The sequence below is a fragment of the Odocoileus virginianus genome, chromosome 14, assembly GCF_023699985.2.
Source record: "Odocoileus virginianus isolate 20LAN1187 ecotype Illinois chromosome 14, Ovbor_1.2, whole genome shotgun sequence".
NCBI lineage: Eukaryota > Metazoa > Chordata > Mammalia > Artiodactyla > Cervidae > Odocoileus > Odocoileus virginianus.
In genome coordinates, this window is record NC_069687.1 from 66,216,865 (window position 1) to 66,233,132 (window position 16,268).

General features: G+C 36.2%; 1 protein-coding gene across 5 annotated transcripts in view; it reads right to left on the minus strand.

Moving 5' to 3' along the window:
* Nucleotides 1-3,161: 3,161 nt before the first annotated feature.
* The window catches only part of SPDL1 (spindle apparatus coiled-coil protein 1), a 30,919-nt gene continuing 17,812 nt past the window's right edge, over nucleotides 3,162-16,268 (minus strand). For 4 of the 5 annotated variants that reach the window (XM_070476859.1, XM_070476858.1, XM_070476861.1 and 1 more), the window contains exons 8-11: nucleotides 16,125-16,265; nucleotides 10,393-10,496; nucleotides 9,401-9,588; nucleotides 5,219-6,320 (exon numbers count right to left, since the gene is read on the minus strand). In XM_070476859.1, coding sequence (XP_070332960.1) covers nucleotides 5,785-6,320; nucleotides 9,401-9,588; nucleotides 10,393-10,496; nucleotides 16,125-16,265 — 969 coding nt within the window. In that variant the 3' untranslated portion in view covers nucleotides 5,219-5,784. Of the gene's footprint in view, nucleotides 3,831-5,218; nucleotides 6,321-9,400; nucleotides 9,589-10,392; nucleotides 10,497-16,124; nucleotides 16,266-16,268 lie in introns of those variants that run through there. The other variant, XM_070476862.1, reaches the window with a different exon arrangement.

Below are 16,268 nucleotides of genomic sequence, written 5' to 3' on the forward strand. Positions count from 1 at the left end.
CTAAACAAACTATTCTTTGAGTCATAAACTTGCTAAAGTCTAACATTTATGTGGATAAGTTGAGATTTCAACTCAAGCAGTTGAATAACAGATGCTACAATAGTAACTATTATTCTAAACTAGATAGTATTGAGAAACACAACACAGGCAAATTACCTAGCAAATCAATAAACATTAGCACCCTTCCACCAATACCTTAGGGGCTTCCCTGGTGGAGCTAGTGGTAAAGAACATACCTGCCAATGCAGGAGACATAAGAGAAGCAGGTTTGATCCCTGGGTCAGGAAGATCCCCCGGAGGAGGGCATGGCAACCCACTCCAGTATTCTTGCTTGGAGAATCCCACGGAGAGAGCCTGGTGGGCTACAGTCCATAGCGTGGCAGAATCAGACACTACTGAAGCGACTTAGCACGCATGGATACACCGATACTTTACTTGAAGCAAGAAAGCATAATTACTTTGTCATCTTTGTTCTAGGCCGATACACAGGGCTTATTATGTCTAATCAGTGAAAACAATAAATCAAGGCTAGGAGTATAAACATCTGACCCTCAAGCCACCTCTGACTAATGATGAGAAAAAAAAGTGCCTATTATTAATAGTTATCTTAGTTTCACATTTTCTATATAAAAATGAAGGTTTGGAAAACATTATTTTCGATCATGTAAACGTACACGAACACTTCCCTAGACTCCCAACTTGGAGACCCCACAGGGACCTGAATAAAAGTGTTCATCAAAATTGAAATACCTTCCACCCCTATTTTCCGTTACCACATAACTGATTCACATGTAGCAGATATATCCCTTTCTCCCAGAGAACCACACCCGCAACTCTTCACCACTTTGTTTCTTTAAATAATATCTCAACTCCAATGACCACTCTGCATTTTCACTATTCACATTTGTTATTTCCTACCTGGTCTACTGAATGGCCAAACTAGTTTTTTTCAGCCTCCATTCTTTTCTAAATTCATTTTCCATTATGCCCCTAGAGTATTTTTACAGAAAATAAATTGAGCATTCAACCTTTTAAATTTGTTCAGTAATTGCTTTGCTTCTATCGATTATTCAGTTGCTTTTTGTCATTTAGTGTGCCGATTTCTCAAAACATTTTCCTAAAAGACTCAAGACTCAGCAGAATCGTTTCAGTCTCCATGGGTGATAAGACAATAGCTGGATGGATAAGGTTCTCGTCATCTCTGTTCTTCAACCTTCAAACACACTTGCTCATTTTGTTTATAAATCTTTGTTTGTAAAACAGATTTCCCTAACTTACACTCTTCATGGTTTTGCTCCTAGCCATATCTTCAGATTCTGTCTACTGATACAATTTCCTGTTACAATTTTCTTCACAAGCCCTATACACCCAGCCATTTCAGTCTTCAGTTTGCTGAATTAAAGATAGTTTCATACCTTTATTGGTTGAATAGCTATTTCTTCCATTTGTAATGCTATTCTCTGTGGCTGAGGAAACCTCTGAAGTAATCTCAGTTTAGAAATGATGAAAATTAAAAAAGCCCCAAGTCAGTTTGTTGTTTTCCTATAGCACTCTATACACACTCGTACAATGTCTACAACTCGTTTCATTATTTACTAACACTTGTAACCTTGGAGCACCAAAGAACTGATGCTTTTGAACTGTGGTGTTGGAGAAGAATCTTGAGTCCCCTGGACTGCAAGGAGATCCAACCAGTCTATCCTAAAGGAGATCGGTCCTGGGTGTTCATTGGAAGGACTGATGTTAAAGCTGAAACTCCAATACTTTGGTCCCTTGATGCGAAGAGCTGACTCATATGAAAAGACCCTGATGCTGGGAAAGATTGAGGGCAGAAGGGGACAAGAGAGGATGAGATGGTTGGATGGCATCACCGACTCAATGGACATGGGTTTGGATGGACTCTGGGAGTTGGTGATGGACAGGGAGGCCTGGCATGCTGCGGTTCATGGGGTCAGAGTCAGACACGGCTGAGTGACTGAACTGAACTGTGGCCTTGGACAAACAACCTCTTTGATACCTTGATTTCCTCATCTGTAAAATGAGCATCAGTAGGGTATAATATCTAGCTCACAGAGATGATGGAAAGGTTAAATGTGGTAATATGTGGAAGGGTTTAAACAAGTGCTTGGCACATTAGATATATTCAAATGTTAGATATAACTATGATTACTAGTAATACCACCAACTACCACTATTCATCTATATGGGTCTATTAAACTGTGAGCTCTGAAGGCTTATTCTTGTACTACTAGCACCTAACTCATGACAAAAACTGTGTTGGAAGGAACTGATCTGTACTCTATAATATGCAAGGAATATGGTGGTCATTCACTAATATCCTCAGGTTAAAATCATTTGTTTTCTAGTGCCTTCAGCTACTTTTTATAAGAAATATTTAAAATGAAACTTCTAACTTCTTTAGAGTATACTTTTTGTGACGAATTAAAATTAGTTTATTATTTATTTAAAAGGGAGGGGCAATTTCCTTTTACCTAATATATTTCAATAGACTTATCTAATTAACCCAACGTGATGGTTAAGGATGTGTGAATTTGGTTGAGCTATGAAGCCTAGAAATGTCAAACATCATTCTAGATGTTTCTGTGTGTGCTTTTGGATGAGATTAACGCTTAAATCTGTGGCCTCTGAGTAAAGCAGATTTCCCTCCCGAATGTGGGTGGGCCTATGCATATAATTAGCTGAAGCTCTGGATAAAACAAAAGGCTAACCTCCCCTGAAAAAGGGAAACTTTTGCAGCAGACAGCTTTTGGACTTAACTGTGACATCAGCTCTACTTTGGGTCTGCTACCTGAGAGGCCACTCTGTAGGTTCTGGACTTGTCAGCCTCCTTATTTTCAAAACACAATTCCTTAAAATAAATCTCTCTTCTCTCAATTAATACACCATCAAATGTATACATGAAATTAAGTTACAGACCAGGCTGTAATCACTTACAGGAAAAAAAGTTTTTATTTGGAAAGCTGAGAATTGAAAATATATATTATGTGTGTATGCATATATATATATATATATATATATATATGCATACACACAAAACTTATATGTACCAGGGAATTAAGAATCCCTGGTTTCATTTTTCTTCCTTTATTCCCTTTGATAACATACTATAATCTATATAGACTAAAAAAACAAAAAGGAGATAAAATTATAGCAGCTTTATTTTAAATTTCAAAATTGTATTTTTCATGTAATCGAAACAAAAATCATGTAGATGAATACAAAGATGAACATACATGCTTTAAACACTGACAAAATCTAGTTACAATATATTTTTAAACAAAGTTTTCTATTTTCACAACATAGTGAAAAACTACATTCATAAAAATGTACATAGGAAAATATAATAATGTGTTCTCTTTTCAAGTATATATGGCTCTGAAGGTACTTTAATAATCTATATACAATGCAACCAACAGATTTATAATAACACTTTCCTTCAGTTAATAGTCTATTCAGTGTGATTCACAGTTCATCACTTAAGGAACTCTCCTGGTTAGAATCACAATCACATTTTGAATGTTTGGTCAAAGCATGAAAATACCGGTTCCTGGCGCAATGAGTAGAAGGAAAAGAGGCTGCAAGAAGGTATCCTCAGATAAAGACAATATTTAAGCTCCAGAGCAATCTTTGGGGCAAGTGGTACCTTATTCTCATAAAGGAAAAGTCTTTACTGCTGAGGGCACTGGGTCTCTGGAGTTGACTTGGAGGATACATATACAATAGGGTGTGATTTCTTACAAGCTGCTTTTTCCAGTTTGCTTGCAGTTTCTTGTTTAACTTCTGTTTGAAGCCTTGATTCAGCAGCTAACCTACAGACATTAAAGCATCCATTCTGAATTCAAATGTGGTCAGGAAAAATTAAAGAAGAAACAATCCCATAGTATAATGGATCTCTTAATGAGACAAGGTGATTTTTTTTTAAGGTATTTAAGAAGAAAAATTACAGTTGACTCCAATACCATTAAAAAGAACTAAATCACTGCCTCACTAAAAACATTTTCTATCAATAGGCTTAATTTTTCAAATGTTTCAAAGAAATATCTTTAAGGCTGATAAAAAGTCATGGCAAAGTCTAAAATAAAGAATTAAAATATAATGATACCTATCATGATAAACATATCTAACAAAATGTTTAATGCTAGAGCACTGTATTAATGTTAACATGACTCAACAAAAGGCAAATGCAAGACAAAAATTAACAAGGAATCCTGGGCTGCATGAATAGATATCTAAATATCTCATTAAAAAACTCTAATTTCAACTAGCAAAATAATAGTTTAAGAAAAAAATAAACAATGAAGAAATATTTTAAAGTGCCTATACAGATATTTTATAGCAAGAGCATCAATTAAATTTATAAAGCATGCAACAGTGAATCTCCTAATAGAAGCCATGTTTATTATTATAATATTACCATAGGATTGTGTGTCTAAATTAATCATGCAGAGGGCAAAAGATTGGAAACATCTGAAGTTAGCAGATGGACTCACACACACACACAAAAACAAATGTTTTGCTATTTTATTTGTTTTTGTTTAACTAGCAAGACAAAAAAATTTCAACATGCTATTTGAGTCAAACAAGTAGCTGAACATTTGCTTGAATAATTTTTATTAAGCAAAAGGCAGAAGAAGAAATGAAGACAACAAAGTAAGATTTGCACTGATCAATTCTGGAAATTCACCTCCAGAAATATACAATGGTCAAGCACACAAACACAATGAATCACATATACACAAGCTTAAGTTGAATTCAATTCACAATTAGTCAAAACCGTGTGTGTGTCAGATAGCATTCATTTAAAGGTACTTTTTTCCTTAAGAATATTAAGCTTTTAGTTCAAGTGACTTACAGGTTATAATGCTATTACATAAAAATTCGAGAAGTGGAGTAATACATTACTCCAATTAACAATCAAAGCTGCACTACTACTGAAATGCTGTCATTGTTGACTACCACATTCAGTAAAACGTAGCATGTCTCGTTTCGTACTTCTCCACTAAGACTGATGCGGCACCTTAAAGACCTAGTAGCACCTGAAGGATCTCCTTTCATAGCAGACAATCTAAGCTAACCATTTTCATACCAATATGCTTAATTTTAAAAATGTCTATTTATTTTAATTCCACTATCATTCCACTGCATAAAGACATCCTTCATCTTTTATCATCCTTTTTTACCTTCTCCATGTTCCTCATTCTCTTCTTTTTTGTCCACCCTTGGTTCTGCTACACACATCAAGAATGTGTTTGTTTTTACACCACCCTAACCTCAGTCACTGTACCTGCCTTTCCCTTCCACTCACTTTCTCTTACCTTCTTTCTGGTCTCTATTATTTTAAAATTTTTTAAAAAAGGACAAGGACCTTAAAATGTTAATTCCTACAGACATGTATGTCTGACACCTCCTCTTTTTAGTCACAAACTCAATTATGCAGAAACTAGAGGCTTTGAAGTTTGGGTGTAAATTGAAAATGAATTACCTTTGATATTTTAAAATGTCAGAATAGGTATTAAAGCACTTGCTTGAAGGCTTAGAATAAATAATTTCAAAAGCCATAAAAAAAATTTACCTAACAGTTTTTTGGAAGGCTGAAATTTCTTAAGCCTAATTAGAAAGCCCTTTTAGGGGGTAAAGTATTTTTCTTTCAGGTCACTCCTGAGCCAGGAAAAAATAACTACGTTTATTCAAAACAACAGACATTCAGAGATGTACTGAACTTGTGACACAGAGAAGTGTTACTGTTTAAAATAATTCCCCTTTTCAGTCTTTTCCCCTTGCAATCATCTTAGTCTTTCTTAAAGTTTTAGAAAATTGGAAGGTAGGTAGATGAAACTGGGGAATTACACTGCATGCAATACTAAGAAAATAGATTAAGAAGCAGATAGCACAGTTCATGCAGCGATAGAGACGAGATGGAGAGGGCTGCTCGCTGCCTTGAAGGAAAGATGACACTGACCTGGGAGAGTTAGGGGTGTTTCCACTTCTTTCACTTAAGGCTTCCGAGTCAGCGGGAACTCCTGTAAGTTTCACACACTTCTTTTCCTTTCTTGGCTGAATATCCATGGGCAGATTTTTGTAAGGAGAGAGAATGACTCCTGAAGTGCTCACAGAAACTGTCTTTTCTAGCTGCAAGTTATCTTCCAAACCATCAGAATCGGCTTGTGCCTCCTCCTTCTGTGGTGGTAACCTATGAACTCCTTCCCCAGCAGCACTGGTAGTACATACAGCATCAGGGGCGGTTACATCCACAGGCAGGACCTCACGTCTCTTTTTGAGTACAGGCACTTCAATTTTCTCTGAGAATAAAAACAATTGAAAAATGTATCTAGTCAATATATCAAAGATAAATCAACATAAGGTAGAACTAGCTATAAATATATTTCTTTTCCTTTGTTTTCCACTCCTGTTTCTTTAAAACTTATTCATCTCTTTACTGAAATACACTGTCTTTAATTCTTTCTTTTTTATGGATTCCATTAACTATATCTTTTCAAGGTTATCTGGCGATAAATTTTTCCTTGGGACCTCAATATATTTGACCGCAGGAATGAACACTTAAATGTTTTCTTCTAGGCATACAAAAAAGATCTTCATGACCCAGATAATCACAATGGTGTGATCACTCACCCAGAGCCAGACAACCTGGAATGTGAAGTCAAGTGGGCCTTAGGAAGTATCACTACGAACAAAGCTAGTGGAGGTGATGGAATTCCAGTTGAGCTATTTCAAATCCTAAAAGATGATGCTGTGAAGTGTAATACTTAATATGTCAGCAAATTTGGAAAACTCAGCAGTGGTCACAGGATTGGAAAAGGTCAGTTTTTACTTCAATCCCAAAGAAAGGCAATGCCAAAGAATGCTCAAACTACCACACAATTGCACTCATCTCACATGCTAGCAAAGTAATGGTCAAAATTCTCCAAGCCAGGCTTCAATAGTACGTGAACTATGAACTTCCAGATGTTCAACTTGGATTTAGAAAAGGCAGATGAACCAGAAATCAAATTGCCAACATCCGTTGGATCATCAAAAAAGCAAGAGTTCCAGAAAAACATCTACTTCTGCTTTATTGACTGTGCCAAAGCCTTTGACTGTGTGGACCACAACAAACTCTGGAAAGTTCTTAAAGAGACAGGAATACCAGACCACCTGACCTGCCTTCTGAGAAATCTGTATGCAGGTCAAGAAGCAACAGTTAGAACTGGACATGGAACAACAGACTGGTTCCAAATAGGGAAAGGAATATATCAAGGCTGTATACTGTCACCTTGCTTATTTAACTTATATGCAGAGTACATCATGCAAAATGCTGGGCTGGATGAAGCATAAGCAGGAATCAAGATTGCCGGGAGAAATACCAATAACCACAGATATGGAGATGACACCATCCTTCTGGCAGAAAACAAGAACTAAAGAGCCTCTTGATGACAGTGAAAGAGGAGAGTGAAAACTTTGGCTTAAAACTCAACATTCAGAAAACTAAGATCATGGCATCTGGTCCCATTACTTCATGGCAAATAGATGGGGAAACAGTGGTAACAGTGACAGACTTTGGGCTCCAAAATCACTGCAGATGGTGACTGTAGCCATGAAATTAAAAGATGCTTGCTCCTTGGAAGAAAAGCTATGACAAACCTAGACAGCATATTAAAAAGCAGAGACATTACTTTGCCAACAAAGGTCCATCTAGTCAAAGTTACGGTTTTTAGTAGTCATGTATGGATGTGAGAGTTGGACTATAAAGAAAGCTGAGCACCGAAGAATTGATGATTTTGAACCATGGTGTTGGAGAAGACTCTTGAGAGTCCCTTGGACAGCAAGGAGACCCAACCAGTCTATCCTAAAGGAAATCAGTCCTGAATATTCATTGGAAGGACTGATGCTGAAGCTGAAACTCCAATACTTTGGCCACTTGATATGAAGAACTGACTCATCTGAAAAGACCCTGACGCTGGGAAAGATTGAAGGCAGAAGGAGAAAGGGATGACAGAGGGTGAGACGGTTGGATGGCATCACAGAGTCAATGGATATGAGTTTGAGTATTGAGTTGATGATGGACAGGGAGGCCTGATGTGCTGCAGTCCATGGGGTTGCAAAGAGTTGGACATGACTGAGCAACTGAACTGACTGAACTGAGGTTATTATAAAAGTTGCATGGGGCTTCAGCATGGAAATTAGGAAGAATATAGTGGATAAGAGTCAAGCTATCCAGGTACAAATCCCAGTGCTAACAACACTCAGCATCTGAGTGACCTTGGAAAAGTACTTAACCTCTCTGAGCCACTGTTTTCTTTCTTTTTTTAAAGTTTGAATAATAATAATCATTCACTGATCAAGTACTAAGTACAAAGCACTGTGTTAACGGCTATATGCTTTTATACTTAATCTAAAGCATGAGCTATGTTTTTGTAAACTATAAAATGGGAATTAAAAGCACTAATTGAGTGAACACTCAGTGTGTGTTATAAGGATTAACATAACATCATTCCATCCCTATGCAGGTTGAGATATACAGTCACAGAATAATGGTCCTAAAACAGTTTTTTCTGTTTTCCAAAACTAACATGTCTTTCATTTTCAAAATCAAAATATTAATTAAGTTGGAGGAACCACAGTTGACTGTGGGGCTGGTGTTCCTGCTCTACAGTATTGCTTTTAAATCATTATTTTTCCTTTCTCTTGCACTGCTCCTTTGAAATCCACGCCATCGATATTTACTATACTTCCTTTTGCTTGCACTGTTTAGTTCAGCAGACCTTTGAAATTTGAAATGGATAACTCTTAATCAGGACAGTCTATTAATCAGAGAAGGGGAAAAAGATGAGAGAAAGAGAAGCCTTTTTAAACTATAAAGAAACCTTATTATTGCTGACAATCTCCCCCCTATTGTTGAGAATAACTCCTGTCCCTGAAATAATGATGAAGAGAGAGTTGTAGGCATGTGAACGGTGTATGGGCAAAAATGGCTGAAAATGTATAACCTAGAACATGTAACAGAACTTTTTTTGGCCTAAGAACAATCACATTCTTAGACTCCATTCTTTTAGGTTTTCTATGAACAATTACTATTAACTAATATAGCTCTTAAACATCGGTTGCCTCAACAAAACTGAACTGTTTGGTTACATAAGATGCTGCAAACCTAAATGGAAAAGGCTCAAATGTTAAGGAATACTCATTTTATTCATGCACATCCAGTACACAGTTCTCTTTCCTACAAATTCTGTAGCAATACATTTATTTTATTAAACATAGATACATAGTCACAAATTAGTTTATAATGAGGTTTGCATAAAGCTGTAGAAAGAAAAAAATTTGATATGATTTCTCAGAGCTTCTCATGATATAAAAGACAAAATATATGATACATTCATACCTTCAGGTTCATACTTCAGTTTCAGCTCATCTAATTTAGCTCTCAGTTTCATATTTTCACTTTGGGAAAGCTGGAGGCACCTTTCATTTAAAAAAAGTTTACGCTCAATATCCAGAGCCCGCTGGCTCTCAAGTAATGCTTTCATTCGCTGGATGGACAATTCACCTTTAGTGTTTTCATTTTCTTTGCTACATTAATAAAAAAAAGAGAATCAAGGAATACTAACATAACACATGGAATACATAGTTTTTAGTACAAACTATTTGTTTAGTTGCTAAGTTGTGTCCAACTCTCTTGTAACCCCATGGACTGTAGCCTGTCAGGCTCCTCTGTCCATGAGATTCTCCAGGCAAGAATACTGGAGTGGGTTGCCATTTTCTTCTCCAAAGGATCTTCCCTATCCAGGGATCAAACCCACATCTCTTGCATCTCCTGCACTGGCAGGCACATTCTTTACCACTGACCCACCTGGAAAGCCCACAAATTGTTTACTATATTATATATTTGAACTCTTAGTAAAACATATTTCCCTGGTGTTTTTTAGTTAATAAAGAAACAATAAGCAAAATAAGATTTAACAATAGCAGTTTCAAATAAAAAAATCTCATGCATTTTTCAAAGGAAATAGACAAAGAGGGGCATACCTTCCACATTTACACATGTATAAATAAACTTAAGTTTTAAATTACGTGATATTTATTCCTAAAAAAATTTGGTTATAAGAACATTTTCTAAAGTTCTTTATACTTGCTAATTTGAAAGGCTTTGGAAAAAACAAAGAACTAAAAACATTTAATTATTCATTGAAAGTATTTGTCTTCAATAACCAGTACGAATTATATCTTGAATAAATATCATTTGCTGTACAGAGGTATTTTTTTGTTGTTGTTCTTTTCTGGAACTTTCTTATGGCAATGTAAAGACAAAACTACCACCACTTATTATTAAGCAAGTGAACAGAGTCTCCGTCTTTCTAAGCACCCAACACTTACTTTAAGTTGTCAAGCTTTATTTGAAGTAAATCTGTGTAATAGGTGACATCTTCCAGAGGAACAGAGTTGGCTGAAGGCTTAGATTCCATACTTTCATATAAACTCTAAAGAAAACAACACTTCTTACTACTTAGATAATAAATTAGGTTAGCATAGGTTTATTAATAATCAGTTACCACTACTAAATGCTTATCATATGGGAGGCAGGCACTGTGCTAAGCACTATCCACTTAACTCACTCACCTTCTGAAGCAGGTATAAGGAGCATTTCTCTCTTAGAGATGAGGGAACTGGCTCACAATACTACAGGCAAGTAGACTGAGAAGAGAACCTGAACGCAGCTCTGTCTCCAAAGCCTATGCTTCTAATCACACCTGTGTCCTCCCTCTGGTTCCTCTCTCCTGGCTTTTAATATGGAAGAAACAAATACTCACTGGGAAAGTGCTACCCTCAGTATGCCAGCAAATGTGCAAAACTCGGCAGTGGCCACAGGACTGGAAAAGGTCAGTTTTCATCCCAATCCCACAGCCTTAATTCCCGCCTTATGAAAAAGCCATAAATAACAAAAATATGAAAAAGAGTGGAAATCCATATAGTTATTTTCGGTGCCCGCTCTTCTGAGATTCTGAAGGAATCTCTGTACAATTTCTCTAAGAAAAAAAATGTAAATCTGCTTAAAAATATGTAAACAAATTCAGAGATTGCAGGTAAAAGTCCTTAATTTAAAGCCATAATTTTCAAAGTATAGTGCAGAGTCTACTGGTGAGCCACATACACCTACCAACTGATGTTTTTTTCAAGTTCAACCAAAATTGCAGTCCTTTCAACAGTTCTTGTAAGAGAAAGAAAATTACATAAACTTAAAATTTTATACTAATAGCTAATTTTATAATAAATAGCTACAATTTAGAATGTTGAAGAGATTATTAATGTTTACAAAGTTTGTCATTTATAAGCTGTGATTAATTCTTTAGTGAGAAGATAGATATCTGTGCTCCCTAAGTTAATTTATAAATTCAATGTAATCCTAATAAAAATGCCAACAAACTTTTTTTTTTGAGCTAGACAAGATGTTCATCGGAAAAAACAAACATGAAAGGACAGAAAAAACGCTGAGAAAGAAAAGCTATGGTGGGAGAAGTGCCTTACCAGACAAAATATAACTATAAAACCTCTAAAATTAAAAGTATGGCACTGATGTGCAGAAAAGTAGGCCAATCAAATAGAATGGAAAATCCAGAAATAGACTCAAGCATATGTGAAAATTTGATATATGATAAAGATGTTATACTAAATCACTGCTATCGAGACTAACTTTTAAATAAATGATGCTGAGACAACTGGCTAGTTATTTGGAAAAGGTAAAATGAGATTTATATCTCACCCTATACACAAGAATAAACTTCAATTGAGATCGGGTCTCTAAATTTAAAATGTGAAACCGTACAAACACCACTAGAAAACATGCATCAGTTTCTCTATATACCTATGCAAGTAAATACACCTATGAAAACACGTTAAAATTCACTCATTATTACAAAAATAGAAATTAAGACTACAGCGAGATACCATTTCTCATCTATCAATCCAGCAAAAATTTAAAAAAATAATACATTCTATTGGTGAGGTGACAGAGAAATGAGCACTATGATACAATGCTAGTTTACTTTGACTCAGCAATTGTACTATAGGAATTATTCAGGATGATACATCTATAATAAGGAAACACACAATACATGCAAAATACACTTTGTAGCACTGTACATAATTGAAAAATACTGGAAATAATCTAAATACCCAGACAAAGGAGAACGTATGAGAGTCCATACATCAGAATTCTCTCTTGCTGTTAATTAGGAAGATCTTTCTAAACTAGATGAAGTGATTTCCAGGTTAAAATAAAAGACTATCTGTGTTATGCCACATTTTGTTCAAGAAATAAAAAGGGAAAATAAAGCCTGCATAAAGCTGCTCTTTTTGCAAAAAGGAACAGAGCATGAGTAAATCAGAAACAAACTGGCTACCCAAACCGGTGGGGTGTAAACAGAGTGGAAGGAAACGGGAGACGGGCAGAACTCTACAGTTCTTACTTTTAGAACCATGTTCATGTTCACACACTGGGAAGAGTACATAAATTCAACAAGGATGGACAAAACCTGACTATTTCAGATGAACAACACACTCATAATTGGTAAGGGAAAGTGCTCCACTCAATATGCCAGCAAATTTGGAAAACTCAGCAGTGGCCACAGAACTGGAAAAGGTCAGTTTTCATTTCAATCCCTAAAACAGGAAATGCCAAAGAATGTTCAAATCATGTACAACTGCACTCATTTCACATCCCAGCAAGATTATGCTCAAAATCCTTCAAGCTTGGCTTCAGCAGTACATGAACCGAGAACTTCCAGATGTACAAGTTGGATTTAGAAAAGGCAAAGGAACCAGAGATCAACATTCGCTGGATCATAGGAAAAGCCAAGAGAATTACAAAAAACCCATCTACTTCTGCTTCATTGATTATGCTAAATCCTTTAACTGTGTGAATGACAACAAACTGTGGAATATTCTTGAAGAGATGGGAATACCAGACTACCTTAACTGTCTCCTGAGAAACTTGTATGCAGGTCAAGAAACAACAGTAAAAACCGTACGTGGAACAATGGACTGGTTCAAAATAGGGAAAGGAGTATATCAAGGCTGTATATTGTCACCCTGCTTATTTAACTGTATGCAGAGTACATCATACGAAATGCAGGGCTGGATGAAGCACAAGCTGGAAACAAGATTGCTGGGAGAAATACCAATAACCTCAGATATGCAGATGATACCACTTAAATGGCAGAAAATGAAGAGGAACTAAAGAGCCTCTTGCTGAAGTTGAAAGAGGAGAGTGAAAAAGCTGGCTTAAAACTCAACATTCAAAAAATGAAGATAAAGGCATCCAGTCCCATCACTTCATGGCAAATAGATAAACAGTAGAAACAGTGTCAGATTTCATTTTCTTGGGCTCCAAAAATCACTGCAGATAGTGACTGCGGCCACAAAACTAAAAGACGCTTCCTCCTTGCAAGAAAAGATATGACAAATCTAGACAGTGAATCAAAAAGCAGAGACATCACTTTGCTGACTCTAAGGTCCATTGAGTTAAAGCTAAGGCTTTTTCAGTAGTCACGTATGGATGTGAGAGTTGGACCATAAAGAAGGCTGAATGCAGAGGAATTGATGCTTTCGAACTTTGGTACTGGAGACAACTGTTGAGGGTCCCTTGGATAGCAAGGAGATCAAACCAGTCAATCCTAAAGGAAATCAACCCTGAATATTCACTGGAAGGACTGGCGCTGAAGCTGAAGCTAAAGCTCCAATACTTGGCCACCTCAGGTGAAGAACTGATTCATTTGAAAAGACCCTGATGGTGGGAGAGATTGAGGGCAAGAAGAGAAGGGGGTGACAGAGGATGAGATGGTTGGATGGCATCACTGACTCAATGCACGTGAGTTTGAGTAAGCTCAGGGAGATAATGAAGGACAAGGAAGCCTGACATGCTGCAGTTCATGTGGCCGCAGAGTTGGACAAGACTTAATGACAGAACAACAACCAAAATTTATGAACACAGTATTTTGACTATATACCCTTAAGTTAAAAACAAAAAGAACTGCAAACAAATCCTGAACTTTAATGAATAATTTCAAAACCATACATATTTTAAGAATGAGTAAATAAGCAAATATATTAAGGACAATAAGAGTCAGGTTTTTCACTGTTGGAAAAAATGGGGTAGGCAATGAACCCTGTGGCACTGGACTCAAACTGGAGCTATTAAGTATGAAATGAAGGTTTTATTATGTGTTTATGTGTATATATATGCATGTAATACACAAAATTGTTTACATGAAACATTCCTACACATGCATATAACACATACATAAATACACTAAAAATATGGACATAGACTTCCAGTTCTGTCTGCTAAAAGAATCCAGAAGTGATGACATTTCAGTAGCAATAAGCACACTCAGTGCCCAGATCTTGGTTTCTAAGTACCCTTCTTCATTGAAAGGAACCTACGTTCCTTGTAGAAATGTTGATTCCAAGGCTAGGAATATTTTGTTGTGCCAGAGTAAGGAAGTACTCCCACTGGTCAAATCTGGGACAGAGTAAATAAGGAAGTTATAGACTACAGTCCATAGGATAAAATAAGAATTTATAAGACTGTGATATAAATAAGGGAGGAGAACAGTTCTTTTTAACTCACTATTCTAACTGAAATTATCATTTGGCAATCACCACAGTAATACCTGTTTCAGGCAAGAATCATCAATGGATGTTTAGTATAAGGGGAAATAGATATATACCTGGCCTAAGTAACTCCCTATGAAATATTTAAGGTTAATATTACATGTTACAGTACAAATAGACATCATGTGCCATCTGATGTGACATATTGAGAAGTATAATAATACTCCTGGAGTATTCCCATCAAAAATACATTGTTGTTGTTCAGTCTCTGAGTCGTGTCTGACTCTTTGCAACCCCATGGACTGCAGCATGCCAGGCTTCCCTGTTCTTCACTATCTCCTTGAGTTTGCTCCAACTCATGTTCATTGAATTGGTAATGCCATCCTACCACCTCATTCACTTCTGCCCTCTTCTCCTCCTGCCTTCAATCTTTCCTAACTTTAATTATATGGACCTTTAGAGACTTTAAGAGATTTGACAATTAAATACAACACATGGTCACAGACTGGACCCTAGAAAGGAAAGCATTTGGTCATTTTTATATTCCAGGAAGGACATTAGTGGTAATTCCTAAACTGTAAAAGGTAGCTCAGCTAAAACTATGTATCAATGTTAGTTTCCTGATTTGACCATTGTACTATGGTTATATAAAAGATAAACTTCAACACTGAGTAACAACTTAAGGGTAAGGGGATACCTGGTTTGCAACTTACTCTCAAATGTTTCAGATAAAAATATATATACATGGAGAGAGAGAAAATAAAAATGCAAATATGGTGAAACTGACAACTGAGCAATCTGCATGAAGGGTATGCGGTAATAATTTTACAACTTTCCTGGTGGTTTGAATTTCAAAAATTTTGAAATAGTTTACTAAAGACTTGTATAAATTCCAGTTGCCATGTAATACTGGACAATGTGACAAAAATCTTACTTTGCATTCATCAAAAAATAAAGGTAGAAAACACCAAAAAAGAATTACTGGTAACACTTGACAGGAGGAACCAATCTCACTGACATAATGTTGAGTGGAAGACAAAAACAAGCGTACGTAATGAATGGTTTCATTTATATGAAGTTCCAGAGCATCTGCACATGTAAAGCTGGTACAAAGTCAGAAGGTAGGAGTACTCACTCAAAAGGGACATGGCAGGACTTTTTTGGAATGCTAGAAGTATCCTATACCATGAGCTGGGTAATAATTTAAGGGGGTATATGTATGTAACACTCACTGAGTTGTACACCTAAGATATGGGCGCTTTGAGTATAAATGAGTTAAAATTTACAATAACAACAACAAATATGGGGGCTCGATTAAAAGAAGCAGTAGTCTAAACCACTGAAAAGCAAAAGAAACTGGAAGAAAAAATTAAATATTGGTAAATCTCAATAGAAACTATAGATTAATTACATAATAAAGAAACCCATTCAAGTTAAAAGTAGCAAGATATTCAAACAAAAAACTGTTATTTTTTTTAAAAGGTGTTTACACATACCTTAAATTTCTCCAGATTCCTAATTTCACCTAAGAGATGTTTAATTTCACCATTCTTCTGCTCCAACATGGCAAGCAACCGTTCCTGCTGTTCAAATTCAGCTTGAGACCCTTTCATTTGTAGCAATGTAGCGATCTGTAACTA